General features: G+C 39.5%; 1 protein-coding gene across 3 annotated transcripts in view; it reads right to left on the bottom strand.

The window, feature by feature from the left end:
• The window catches only part of LOC119657514 (mushroom body large-type Kenyon cell-specific protein 1), a 315,414-nt gene that overhangs the window by 159,441 nt on the left and 141,273 nt on the right, over nt 1-14,700 (bottom strand). Inside the window, exon 1 of one of the 3 annotated variants that reach the window (XM_038064455.1) lies at nt 5,465-5,573. The exons of the other annotated variants lie outside the window; for them this stretch is intronic. Coding sequence (XP_037920383.1) covers nt 5,465-5,468 — 4 coding nt within the window. The 5' untranslated portion in view covers nt 5,469-5,573. Of the gene's footprint in view, nt 1-5,464; nt 5,574-14,700 lie in introns of those variants that run through there. 3 annotated transcript variants of the gene reach the window in all.

The following is a 14,700-nucleotide window of genomic DNA, read 5'->3' as shown; positions in this document are numbered from 1 at the left end:
ATAGCTGATGAAATATAGGTTTGCAGATGAAATGTCGAGACTAGGAGTCAATCCGCACTCTGGATCTGTATGACAAGAAAAGCTAGAGATGTTCGGGTAACCTTCAAGCTAACAATATTCTTCGACTTTGACGGCATAGTTCATCGCTTTTGTCCCAAGATTATATAATCAGTAAGGAGTAGCACCCACAAGTTCAACATAATTTGCGTGAAACAATCAAGATTTTTTTTCTAACAATTTGTGGCAAACCACACACACAAGCCTTCAAAGTTTATGTTGTTTTTTGAAAATTCGCACGAGAAACACGTAGAAGCTACAGAAAATCACCGGTGAAGCTGCTCTTACGGACTTAAATAAGTAAAATTTGATAGTTTTTCAAATGTTATAATATTTCAGTCTTGATGGTAGGGAATAGTTAATTTAGATAACAATTTTGGGTATAGTTCCGTTCCCTAATCTTTGCAAATGGACCCCACGTTGGGCGCCATTTGCGATAAGTAGAGGATCAGTTGTTGTTGATCATTTGATTATCTGTACTGTCACGTTTATTGCAGTTGATCAAATAAACTGGAGGAGAACCCAAAGAGAAGTGAATAAAATTAAAACTAACACCTAACAGATGCTAGAAGTTACATTTTAGAGAAACTTTTTTATAGCTGAAAAGCGGGCCTTGTTTTGATATTTTATGTTTTCTTTTCTAATTATACTAAAAGCTGTTCTGGATTGACTATGTCATGGCAGAGTAGGAACAGATAAATGACGCCCAAGGTGGGGCCAAATATTCGCTAGGTTTTATAATACTGTCGATTAGCTGTGGCAAACAGCTTATCTCTGCTACAAACTTCTGCTTTATCTGCGAGATAAGGATACGATCAGCCCCCCAACTTTCTCCCCGACTAGGCTCTATGTGCACTAAATTTTAATTTCAAAATTTTATTTTCTTTCCATAAGGTAAATGTTCTTGCACCTCATTTCTACTCCATTCCGAAGAGTTGCCTATTCTATACTTCGTAACATTGGTTTTGTGACTGTGACAGCTGAGTTGCCTTTTAACAGTCTCTGGAAACGCCTATGTTCTGTAAGGCATTTCCCTGAGCTCTTTTGAAGAGTCCCTCCTAGCCTCTCGTGGATGCCAATTCTTTCATTTTCATAATTTTTAAACTCCCCCATTTTGTATTCTTTGTGGGAAAGAAGAGGCGGATACATATGAACTTTTGTGGAAATTTGAAGCTAACTGGCCAATGCTCCACTTTCCTGTCCACTGTCTTTTCCTGTCTTTTTCTCCAGATTAAAAGTTCAACAATTTTTAATTGGAAATAAGGAAAGTAAGGACTGTCTTCGGCGGAAAGAGTGGAAATATTGAAGTGCAAAATGATGATTTGTTTATAGTTGCGGCGATAGTAAGGTGCAAAGGATCCAAACGATAATTGTAAATATGTTGAGATTGCGAGCGCGGCTAAATTATCGTTTTTTTTCATAAATTATTTCAAATTTGAGTTTTTGGTTGCTAATAACGTGAAGAACGTCTGCGGTTGATCGAGACATTTCGATTTAGCTTACTTTTCAACAAAGTTGGGTGAAAATTGTTAACCTTCTTACATTTTTCGCGCAGAGGAAGAATCTTTTCTCAAAGAATATAGTAAGACATCGTCGATTCGTAAAGCGAATTTTCTCATAGGTTGCAAATATCAGAGTTGTTCTAAATACCCGCGAGGTGTCAAAATGAATAGTCGAACTAAAGGTCAATACCCTCGGACCCTTCCTAGGTGTATCTTTTTAAATATGAATGAATAAACAAGAAGTGCAGCTACGTTGATGACAACGTCCACGAGGTTGGTTGTTTTTTTCACGGCGGAATTTACCCACGTTGGTCGTCTTTTCACGAATTTCAAGCTGTTAATCAAGTTGACTCTCTAAATGAAATTCATCAAGACCTTGACGCAGTTTAAAGGGTTTTATGTGAGGTTCGGATCGCTTTTAATTTTCTAACAGCCCAACTGCACTATTCAGCTTGGAAAGATATTCTGAAACGGAGCCCCGTATTATAATATTATAGCCTAGAATAATTACCCCATTTCATTTTAAGGATTACTTTCGGTGCAACTGAAAAGCATATTGACCTTAGGAATTTATGTGCAATTTAAGGAAGCATTTATTCGCATTGCCAACTATTTTAAAAAATTTCAGCAAAGTGGAGAAAAAAGAAACCGTCGGCAGTCTTGAGGATCACCTGGCAAGGAATCAGTTGAAAAGTGGATGATGTCTAGCAAATTTTTCCGAATTGACATTGTGACAAAATTATTTGGACGAAATTATATTGCCTTAGCGAGCCCTCATCAGTGTTATCTACGAATGTAATATGTGCTTCCTTAGCATTTATTCATTGCAGACCGCAACGACTGCATGAAGCGTATCTTCCATCTCGGATTTATATCTAGGATTATTATCGCCTTTTATTGGAAATTGGAAATACTATTGGACCTTTGAGGTGCGCCTGGTTTGTACGTTACAAGAAAAGTGATAATACTAACTGAAATTTTAATTTTAAACCTTTAAAATTTGTAGCTCACCTACGTATACTCATATTATTTATAAAGAATTTGAATTTAGTTATTTATTATATGTTGATGCTTCTCTTACGTTTTTCTAACATTTTCACTATTTCTAATTACGAGTTTAATGAAGATTTATCGTGAATTCCTTCTATAGTTCTTTGCGTATCTTGGTTATTCACTTGGATTAGTCAAATATTGAGGACATGTATTTCGTTGAGAGAAGACGCTCTTTCATTTGAGGATCCCTTCCCATCCTATTTCTCCCCGAGCCTCTGACTTCGACAAAAGCTATCGAGGTAAGATAGGAATGTAAACCGTGCCTCACCATCGTCTCAAGCAAAAAAGTGTCAGGTGTGGTTAGAGTTCATTGTAGATCTTCCTTTCCTTTTGACTTTCCCTACTCCAGGCGTGTGATCAAGCTTCTATTTTTTGTTTCCATTTTAACTTTCCCATCGTTGTACACCCTTACTTGAATTTTCCCAATATTTTCGGATTCTAGATCCATCCCGGTGTTAAGAAAACATGCAATACTGAGGTTTTGCACATGACGTTTAAGAAACTGGCTGTGACTGTGTTTTAAAGCATTCCCCAGACGGGACACTTCAAAGAGCTTCACTTAGACGTTAGCAAGCCTTTTCTGTTTTTGGGATAGCTCAGCTCTTGTGACCAATGACAGCCTATCTAGCTAGTCACTTTGACCTTTCCTACCATATAGATACGTTCTTTACATATGTTGAACTTCAAAAAAGATTTCATAAACACTCTCTGGAATTTTGACGCAACTAATTAGGTAAGTGGAAGCCAATAAATATTCAACTCAATTGTGTTGCAGTTTATTCTCCTTAATAAATGCCTTCGATTGGTACTCTATTTTTAGATTTCTAGATATACCAATAATATAGCAGTTTTGAGAGGTTTTGAGCATTCTTAATTAGCTAGAATTCATTTAATACAAAATCGGTTTTATGATTCGTTTTCGGATCCACTGGTTCTGGTTAAATTTTGTAATTGTTAAATGAGTAAATTTTGAAAAGCAATATGGTATTAATATATGGACTATTAAGGTTGTTAGGCATTTGGGAAGAGTTCTACAAACTGCAAACGGCATACGGATCAATGAAGAAAAAGTACTAAATTTGTTGAATGGACTAAATTTCAATAATTTATCAATCATCATTCAGAAAATAACTTTTAATATCTTTAGCTGGGAAACTTTGGTAGAAAACACTGAGCTCTTAATGAGTTTAGAACGGATGGAAATTATTCAGCAAAGGCTTGGTGATTTTTAAACTTTTTTCTAACTGCTTGTTGTTTGCTTCGATGGTATGGTCACCTGACTCACGCTAATGAGAATTCCTTCGACAAGATTGGTCTGAACATCAAAATCGTTTATGGTCTAGGAAAGGAATTCCAAAAAATTGAATAAAAATAGTGCCCGTAGTATGGGACGATTTCTCCGAAACTCGGAGTGTTCGGCAAACTCTAGTAGCAGGATTGCTGGTTCCTACATGGATTCTTTCGCATCTCATTACAACTTTTTAATAAATTTCGACCCCAAATAATTTTGAGGAAACTTTCTTTTTACAGCAAGTACCGGAGCGAATTTTTTTAAATTTCTTTTTAATTTTTATAAATTTTAAAAAGGACTCACAAAAAGTCACTAATTCTGGGCAAAACATTTTCCGTTTGGAGTCGAGTGGGGGTCATCTATAGACTCTCAATCATAGTAAAAGCAACCTATTTCCAACCCATACTTCTGAAGTACATATTTTGCTGCCAAATTAAGTATCCTCAATGAAAAATATTTCGCTTGCTGGAATGAACATTTTCTTAGTCCTTTTCTAATTTGGTAAACATGCGTCGGTAAAAGCTAGTTGCATTTCATATCCTTCGACCTTCCAATTGTCAATTTGAACTTACTATTACTAAGTAGTACTATTGTTTCGGAGCAAACTAGGAGGTAGGACATTTTATAAACCCTTGAAGAACCAAAAGAGAGTGTGATTTTTTTGCTTCAAATTTGACTTTGGAAGAATACATCCATCTTAAATAACAATTGATAAATTTTGGCCATAAATGGGTCTCTTTGGAACAAGGTCATTATTTCGGACTGTTATGAGTTAAAAGGCATGATTTCCAGTATCATTAGAGTGAACAATTAAGCACTCATATCTGTCAATCTTTAGCTTTTAACAAATGACTTGTGAAACCAGACCGTATTGTCAATATAGCTTGATTTGATAAAATGATTTTTTTCAAACCAAAAGGATCAAATCAAATCAAATCATCGGTGAACTGAAATGGATCATTTTTTATTGGTTTGTGTGAAATAATGTCAGAGTCGGAATTTTTAACTTTATCAGGTTGTCTTAAGGCCTAGGGTATATTAAAAAAAAAATATGTTTGGGCCCATTTGTCAGATGAAACTTTTGACGAAAAGAATCTTGAGGGAAGGGACATCTACAAAACGCAATAAATTTGGAAATTATGGGGACCAAACATTATTGACAGCAGAAGATGTAAAATTGAAGCCTGGGAAACTATCACATTTTCTAAATGGTAAGAAATAATGAATAAATACTGACTTAGGAAATAATTGGACAGATTTAACACATTGAAAGTTAATTGCGAGATTACCAGGAAGACCAGCAAACAATTACTGGGGATACCACAATTGCATAAGTAAGAGATGGGAGAAGGCCCGAAAGACCTGCAACTTTAGAGGAGCGCTCAGAGACTATCTGGACCCTGGAATACTAGGTTTGACAGAAATTTTGAAAAATTTGGCGAAGCCAGCTAAAACTTTTTTGGGTTAAAAACTATACTTCCCTTACATATATAAGTAATTTGGATTTCTACATTTAACTGCTAACCCTTAAATAATTCTGGGGAAAAAAGTAAATGCGTACCCATAAATTGTGAAGAAATCAACGCTTCTCTGCTGTATGTTCTGAGTTATTCCATGAAATATCCACGTAAAGAATATTCTATTAGCACCAAATTTTTCACGAAACTTGATTCGATTTCTCTTGATTAGGAAAACAATTTTTCTTTGATCGAAAAAACGTAACGAAATTTCCATTAAAATCTCAGTCGAACCGAAACGCAACGGACCGTATTGAAACGCACCTCATTGAAATTAGTTGAATCCAGAGACAATGAACTTTCCAAATTTCCACTCTGTTTAGTAACTAAACGAAACTGAACTTTTTAAAAACTCGAAAGAAAAACTCAAAACAAATTTTCCCGCTAAGCACAGCACACGTCCGCACTGCAAGATGAAAATTGTGCCGTCGGGAAAGTGCAATTTTTCTTTAAAATGAAATTTCGGATGTCGTGTTTTTGACGGGGACCGTCGAACGTTATTTTGAAAATACGTACGGTGTCGGCGGCGATGACGATAACGGATTTATAGATAGGCGGTTGAGGCGGCAGTGGATGCACCGACGGCGACAATTGCAACCAAGATCTTTTTTACTTGCAGTGAAATCAAGTGCATTCAGCGAACAGAACTATTGTTGGTTTTTGTTTACTTTTTAGGGTTTTGTTTAATCCGAGGTTGTTAGTTCGTGTCTTAATATTTAGCGCTGCCCGTTTGGTACTGTTTTTCGGAAAAGGAAACTGAGGGAACGGAGCTATGCTGTATGTCCTTGTGTTGCTTCTATTATTTTTAAATTTTATTTCAATATTTATCGATGCGGCTTTACTGAAGTGGTTTCGTTTCCGTAAAATTATTTAATTATTTTTGATTTGGTTGTTTGTATTTATTTTGTCGTTCTTTGATATATATTGTGATTATTTGTTTTTTATTCTATAGAGAAAAATAAAAAAATCCCGAACGCGATCGGACGCTACTCGGATCGACTCGGGCCGCGTCCGAAAATGCGTTCCGTTGCATATCGATGCGTTGCGTTTATGCGACTGAAAATTATATCACATCGACATTCAATTGAGAGCGAAAAATATTTTCCAATGTGCGATAGGGATAGAAGCGCATGCGATATATTTGCAACATACGGACATATATTTACAATGCACCCTATATATGTATGTCGTCGCGACACATATATGCAAGCATAGATGCAAAAATATCAACATCTTTATATGCACGAAGCTGCACGAGCGGACAACCTACGACTGTGTGGATGTGGGCCTTCATAGTTGCGAGGTGCGGCGAAAAAATATTCTGCAGCCCATGGGGGAGCGATTGCAAATAGGACTCGACTTCCCCATCTGCGTTGTATGACGTGCAATGTGCAACGAATGCAATGGGACAGCGCGCTTGGAGCGTCGCTCGTATTGTTGCAGCGACTTTTTTGAGCGTGTGTTTGTCGCTTTTTCTGCGTTTCGTTGCATCCGCTTTTCTTGCGGAGCTTTTGCCCCTTCCAGTGTCACAGTTTCCATCTTATCTCACTCTGCGCTTTCGCGTTGCATTTCGTCGCCGACCGCCACATTTCCCCCGTCCGCCCCGTTCCGGTGCATTGTGTGTGCAACGTGTACATTCGCGTGCAACGCTCATCCTACGAAAAAAAACTCACATTGCATTCGCATTGTCGTCGCCAGCACTCGCATTCGCATATGCCCCTGCCCATTTGCGCCCTTCGCCCTCCCCCCCGGCTCAATGTCAGGAATGCACTTTGTGGGTCTGCTCTGCATTGCATGCACACCAGAAAAGATACCACACAAAGGCGCATACGGAAAACTTTGCAACCAACACTCGCTTGCAGCGAATGCAAATTTAGTGCATGCGTATGTGCGCTTGCAAGTTCAAGCTTAAATCTTGAGAGTGTGTCGGTGTGCCGGTCGCCGATTACTTTTGCCTCACATTCGGTGTCAACTTTTCCGTTGGGATGCTTCGCAAGACGGCCGCCGGCATTGTGCAAGGGCCTGAATGCGTCAGTTGCATCGTAGCCGACGGGAAAACGTGTTATAGAGCTTCCTTAAAATTTCCTTGAATTTTCCAATAACTCTCAATTCTGAGGACTGCCTACACTAACAAAGTGTAATTTCTTAAGATAGGTTGTTAGCTTCTAAGGATTTTGAACGTTGACAAAATGTCCTTTTCGATTGTGCGCGACTTGAACTTATTCTGAATAAACAGATCCCATTCATATTCGCATTTTACTCAGTACGACACATAAGATGCATGGCCATTCGATAGGAAACACTTTGCCCTCTTGTTGAAGTTAATGTGACAGACGATTAGAAAGTCATGCTGGAGACAGCAAGAATGTCGTTTCAGTTATGAAGGATTTCGCTGCTCCGGTACTGTAAACATTTGAAGAATAGATCTTGAAGTCGACATGGATGTTACTTTTTTTGTCAGTATCATATTGTCTTCGCGGAGAAAGAAAATGTTAAGATTTTTGAGCTCCGCAAAAGATGGGTTGCATTAATCGTTTGAATGGGAGAGAAAGGACATTAACTACAATCTGAATTGCCGGAGAACCGAAGGCCGATCCAGCTACTAAGTGAGGAAGGCCGTCTAGAGGCAGTTCAAAAATACCACCCTTAATTTCGCTGTATCCAATTCTTTGCTGGAATAGCTATTTTTTTGTGGTTTAAGCTTAAAGACTTCACTCAAAATTTGCTTTGGATTTCTCTAAAAGGACGGGAAATGGGTTAGAAATTTGCCGGCAAACAATCTGACAAAAACTTACTGAGGAATTGGACAACTGGTCCTCGAAATATCGGTATATTAGGAATAAAAGCTCACTATTCACCATTTAAAAAATAAAATTGGTCTTCTTTTTATTATAAAATAAGCCGAGAAAACGGCACACGTAACCGAAGAAAAAACAATCTGAAAATTTCAAAACTTTAGTAATTTGTTTTTAATGAAATGCTATCCAGGTATAGAGACTTAAACTGGTTTCTAGGATGTGCGCGTTTCCTGACAATGACGTAAAGGCCCCCCATGAGTTGATTTCGTCGATTTGCATAGGAATTCTAGCAATACAGGCTAACTTACAAGCAGGATAAGTTGCTTTGACCTTCATTGGAAATTTTCATTCATGTGGTTCTAGGAAATGCTATGAAAGCAGAAACAGAAAGTGACTTCCAGCACTTCACGAGTAGTCTTTCGGGTTGTGCGATGCGGCGCAAACCTTTCGAAAGTTCATTCACTCGTCCTGCGAAACCTCGATTTCTGTTTTGTGTATTTGTATGATGTTTTGGTCGCTTCATCCACTGAGTCTGAACACTTAGCCCATCTCGAGTGCAATTTTTAACGTCTTGTTGAGGCCGGGTTGGTTAAAATGAGAAATGCAATTGCCTTCAAACACAGGTGAGCTTCCTCGGCCACTCCATTTTCCCTGAAGGAATACAGCCCGACTCAGACAAGGTGCAAGCAATTACGAGCTTCCCGCGTTCGAAAATAGTGAAGGAGTTGAGGAGGTTCTTGGGTATGCTGAACTTCTGTCGTCATTTCCTGCCCAAGGCCACCTTACACCAGCCAGTTTTGAACACGTACTTGCCTGACCCCAAAACAAAGGACACACGAGAGATTGTGTGCTTTGAAGAGGCTGTCCGTGTGTTGGATAAATCTCGTCAACAACTGGCTGAAGCTACACTCTTGACATTTCCTCTACAAGATGCACCCCTAGCCGTTTTTGTTGATGCCTCTGACATCGCAGTAGGTGCCGCTCTTCACCAAAAGGTGAATCAGGTCTGGCAGCCGTTGAGCTTCTTCTCTAGGCAGTTGAACCCCGCTCAACGGAACCACAGTCCCTACGATCGAGAACTGCTCGCCGCGTACTTAGGCATTAAATTCTTCCGCTTCTCCCTAGAAGACAAGCCGTTCACAGTGTTCACGGACCATAAGCCTCTCATGTATGCTTTGAAACAAAAGCCCGACAAAGCGTTCCCTCGTCAGCTTCGACATCTGAGCCTTATAAGCCAGTTCACATCCGATATACAGCACGTGTCCGGCAAGGACAACATAGTTGCTGACGCTTGTCACGTGTCTCCGAGGTAAATATCCCCGCCGCACTCGACTCGCTAGCTATCGCCAGGGCGCAGGAGGATAACGTAGTACTTCAGAGCCTCAAATCCAACCCCAAATACAAATTTTGGTAGTTGCCCATCTTCGGCTCGAACCCCTCTCCCTGCTGCAAAGACTCGGAAAAGGGCCCCCGGCCATACATTCCGGCCAGCTTTCACAAGGAAGTGTTCCACGCGGTTCACGATTTAGCGCATGCAGGCATCAGCACAACAAATCGGCTAGTCACCGAAAAATAATTCTGGCCCTCCATGAATAAGGACATCAACTCCTGGGCCAGAGAGTGCAACGGATGCCAGAAGTTTAAAGTCACCAGGCATGTAAGGAAAGAAGTGGGATCGTTTCATTCCACACCATAGACCTCGATATCGTAGGCTCTTTGTGAGACTCGCACGATTTCAAATATTGCCTCACAATCATCGACAGGTTTACGCGGTGGCCTGAAGCAATACCTCGGAAGGACATTACGGCGCAATTTTGTGCCGAAGCCCTTGCCGAGAGTGGATCCCTCGCTTTGGGGTCCCTGCAGTGATTACCACTGACCAGGGAATGCAATTTGAGTCGCCCCTTTTCTCGGAGTTAGGCAAACTCCTGGGATTCAATCGCCAGCGGACTACTGCATACCACCGGCAATCCAATGGGATGTTAGAACGCTGGCACTGGATGCTGAAAGCCGCTCTAATGGCGCATGATGATCCGTCCTGGGGTCAAGTGTTGCCTTTAGTCCTACTCGGCTTACGAACAACCCGCCGAGAATTGCATCACAAAACTCAATAGTTTAACATCCAATGAAGTTCCAACTGCTACGGATGAAATGGCCAATTACCGCCTTATGCGGATATGGACTGCTTCTGGATCCTTTGGCTGCATTAATCGTTGCAAACATTAAGTAGTAGCTAAACACATAAAAATAATCCCGTTTTGTAACCCATCAAAAAGGCTGTTTACTGCAACATCGCTATAAGCTTAAAATATTAATAAAATCTAGTTTCGACAAATGGCGCCCAATGTGGGGTCCATTATTACTGATTTTCACCTATAGTGTATGTTCATAAAACTTGATCAATGTTACTCGGTTTTTTTTCTTTTCCAGTTGTATGCGCAACAGATTTTACTAAATACGCTGACGCCGCAATATTCAAAGATAAAAAGTATTGTCGTCAACTGTGAAGGCAAAAATATGAGACCTCTCTAGAATCCAATAAATGTGCCTTAGTTGAGATCGAGGGGCAGGGGTGGGTTGGTTGTTGGATCCGAGGTGCACAGGCCTACTTAGTCTACCGTGTCATGCAGATCGTATTTTCATTTTTAAAGAGTTCATTGGGAAAAACGCTCAAATTCGTCGCTTCATACAATAAAAAAAATTCTCTTGCACCACATCATTGCGGGTAGTATTGAGCAGATTTACTTCACTAGCAGCGTTTGTAGTGAATTTTTCAGGAATTTTTGGATTTATGAGGAATATAAGTGAAATGACAAAAAAATGTCGTCTATTACTCCAAATTGATCAACAAGATGAATTGCAAGCACCCATTGACGAAGTTTCCGTGAAAGTAGAATTTTCTGATGATGGGATGGTTTGGTCCTCGGAGCTAAGGCTATACCGGGTCTTCAAATTAAAAATCCTCATAGGACTAGAGGAAAATATCGCCCAAATGAACCCTCTATTTTCTACCGTTACTGACCCATTCCGGTTTTCGAGATTCTTGTCAAAAAGTCTGATCTTCTAGAGAAAACGTCCGTAAACCGGTCTATCGGTTCGATTAGCGATCCATAAAAGGAGAATTGATTTAGAAACTACGCGAAATGTCCCTTTGAAAGATACCTTAACGGCTTCGAAATTTATTCCATCGCCCGAAAAATAAATGTCCAATTTTATAAAAGGCTCAATGTCAACTTTTTTTGGAAAAATGGAGAGCTCTACAAAATGTACAAAAAGCGGCCCCCTTTCTTATCTTTCGAATGATTTCAAATGGTCAAACATGATTTAACGGAATTTACACGTTCGCTTCCAAAATAATTGCATAGTCTCTACTGGACCGCCATTGTTGAAAAACTCGAGTATTAAGCTTGGAATTTTCCGAGCGCAACGAATACACTTTAACATTATTTCTCAGGTATAATTGTTGTTGTTCATTTGTTCAACTTTTTTTAGCCTCTTGTTTGATTCATTGAATGACAGATGGTAAAAAGAGAATAGAAAATAGAGAATACCTCAATATGGTTTTTGTGTATGATTTTCCAGAAGGAAACGGTTACGGAGTAGTTCGAGGGTATCGCCGTTGTCTTCCACAAAGAAGGCTTGCTGACAGACATACTTTTGGGGATAAGCCACTCGCCTTCCAGAAAATGACGAATCTGTTGAAATACTGGACACCATGCTTATTATTCAGCAAGTGGACCTTTGATGACAGATGAACGGATGCCCAGCTTACAACAAGAGAATTGTTACAGAGTTTTTGTATCGAGAATATCGGAAGAAAATGAATTGGTCGATCTGACTCATGACCCCCGAGAAGTCCAGACCTAACACCTCTAGATTTTTATGTATGGGGTTATATTAAAACTGCAGCAACCGATCACCCCCCAAGATTATCTGCTGTGTTCATGCTGTATTCCATGGATAAAAAAACGCAAAAAAGTTTTTATAGTAATTTCGTCAATCAGCAGAAAAGGCCGTTTGTTCATAAATAAAAAAGGAGGCCATTTTCAACAGTTCCTTTAGATCGATTGTTTTGAATTCTATTTAAATTCTATCAATAAATTTTGTTTGTGTTTTAATATTTACGTTTTAATTCAAAATTGAAGCTCCTTTTGGGATTTTTCACTGATGAGATAACTGATAAAGTCAAGAGTCAAGTAAATTCTTTCGATTTCGACTTCATGTTTTTCTTCTTTTAAAATCCAATAATTGAAGATTTTCAAATCTAAGTTTCAGATATTTGTGCGTCAGTCGAAAGTAAGATTTTGGGCCATCTTTCCGAGTTTTTTTAGACGACTTGGCGCAAACCTTCATTATAAAATATTTTCAATAAAAAATGGATATTGTATTTTCTGTCAAATTTCAGCAGTTGTTTCCCGGGGGTATCAAGCCACCGTTGTTCCGACCAAGAGGCCAGCCGACGCAACGGTGACTTGATACGCTGTATGTCGATTTAAAAGCCTCCTGAATACATCCAGATCAGGCATTTGATAGAACCAAAAGCCGACCGCGCTTGCAAAAGAGTCAAAGACTGAAGACAAAGAAGAGGGATGAATTTCGAAACCGGTGATTTATCATTCCAACGGACATTTCATCAATTAGGGTTTTTCTCTAGAAGGTTAAACTTTTTGACAAGAATTGGGAAAAACGAACTGGCTCAGTAACGATAAAAGATGCCTTACTTCCATAGCGATCTTAATGTGGACACTCTGTATGGTCAAGAAAGCTTTGTAGTTGTTAACCCATATTAGCTTTTTATTGGACGTTTGCTATTGCTATACATTTAAATTTCAACGTTGAGTAATTGATGACCAGTGTGATGCTGTCATTCTAGTGTCATTAAAAAATATCTCAAGTATCAGTAGAAAGCGAATAAAGTATAGCTCTATCGTTAAAGCTGATGGAGCTGCAGTAAAAACAGCAAATACCTAAACGAACTGAAAGGCAGTGGAGGAGAAGGCTGCAAAGAGAAACAGAAAAGAAGGACTTATAAAATGATAAGAAGGGAAGTGAGGGAATAGAAAAACAACTGAACAATAGGAAGAAGTGACCGACCAACCGAAAGGGATTGCAGAATATCAGAAAAATAAGACAAGGCCATTTAAACAGGATAAAAGTGATCGCTTGGAAGAATTTTTCGGGGAACATGTTTTCAAGTAACCTTGGTTGTACACGAATGACTGCGGCGGAATAGAAGCAAACCAAGTCGGGAAACTGGAAGCTAAACGTTTCATGTATGAAAAGTGTTGTGTATTTCTTATAAAAGCATTTTCGAGTGGGCATTTGTCCCATTTGTACTTAGCTCGTAATGTTTATGGAATTAATTTGCCAGACCATTCGCTTCAGCATGATACGGGTATTCAAAGTATAAGAATCAAATTTCCAGAAAAATAACAGCTTTGACCTCTGCTAGTGATAATGCGATTTCCACTAAACTTGGCGGCATGATGCTCTATAATACAGCCTTTATCATTGCAAAACTAGATAATTTTAGGATAGATTTAAGGGGGATATCTACTAGACTACTGTATTTCTTTTGAGATATTTGGTTTGCGTAGTTTCTGAGATCGGGTCCTCGAAGTAACTGACTTTTTTTGGACCATCGCAAAGTCAAAGTCAAAGTCAAAACCAATATCGGTTTCGGAACCTTCACCCACATGACTATACCCGGTATAAAAAATTTTACACCCCTCTTTTGCATATTTGGGGACCTCCCTTTAAATTCAAATTCAAATATGTGGCAGGCAGACAGACCGACAGTAAATCGATTTAAATAAAGTGTTGTTTTACAAAAATCCTTAAAAAGGCAATTAAAGTCAGTTTTGTAGGAAGCTTAATACAGGGTGTGACAGCATAACTTCCTTTTTAAAATGCGCGATACTCAGTTAGTTGATGTCATAGCGGAGCGCTAGTGGTCTCGTTCTAGAGGGGATACTGTTAAGTTTTGTCCCGACACGGTTCAGTCGCCATCATGCGTTGGAATAGTGAGGAGCGTGCCTTTGCCGTTGAGGTTTACTTTTCAAGCGGATGTTCGGTTATTGCCACAGCGTGCATTTCGGAATCGCTTTAATTTAGCCCCGTTGGCTCCCGTCCCAGACCGCAAATCAATTGTTACATGGGTCACTACATTCAGACAAACTGCAAGTGCGACAAAAGGAAGAACTGGAGTCCCTCGGCCCGTTAGATCACCTGAGAACATTGAAGCAGTGAGAGCGTCAATATTGCGATCGCCACGGCGTTCTGCACGCAAACACGCATCTGCCCTTGGACTATCCGATCGTTCTGTGAGAAGAATTCTTCATGATGATCTTCATTTTCATCCTTATAAGGTGGCGATAGTGCAGGAACTTTCAGAACGTGACTTCAATTCTCGGATGAACGCGTGTGAGCTTCTTCTTGATGACGTTCCCGAGGGTGCTATTGTTTTTTTTAGCGATGAAGCC

This window comes from Hermetia illucens, chromosome 5 (assembly GCF_905115235.1).
Source record: "Hermetia illucens chromosome 5, iHerIll2.2.curated.20191125, whole genome shotgun sequence".
Taxonomy (NCBI): Eukaryota; Metazoa; Arthropoda; class Insecta; order Diptera; family Stratiomyidae; genus Hermetia; species Hermetia illucens.
The sequence above is the reverse complement of the archived record's forward strand: the minus strand, read 5'-3'. Positions and strand labels throughout refer to the sequence as shown.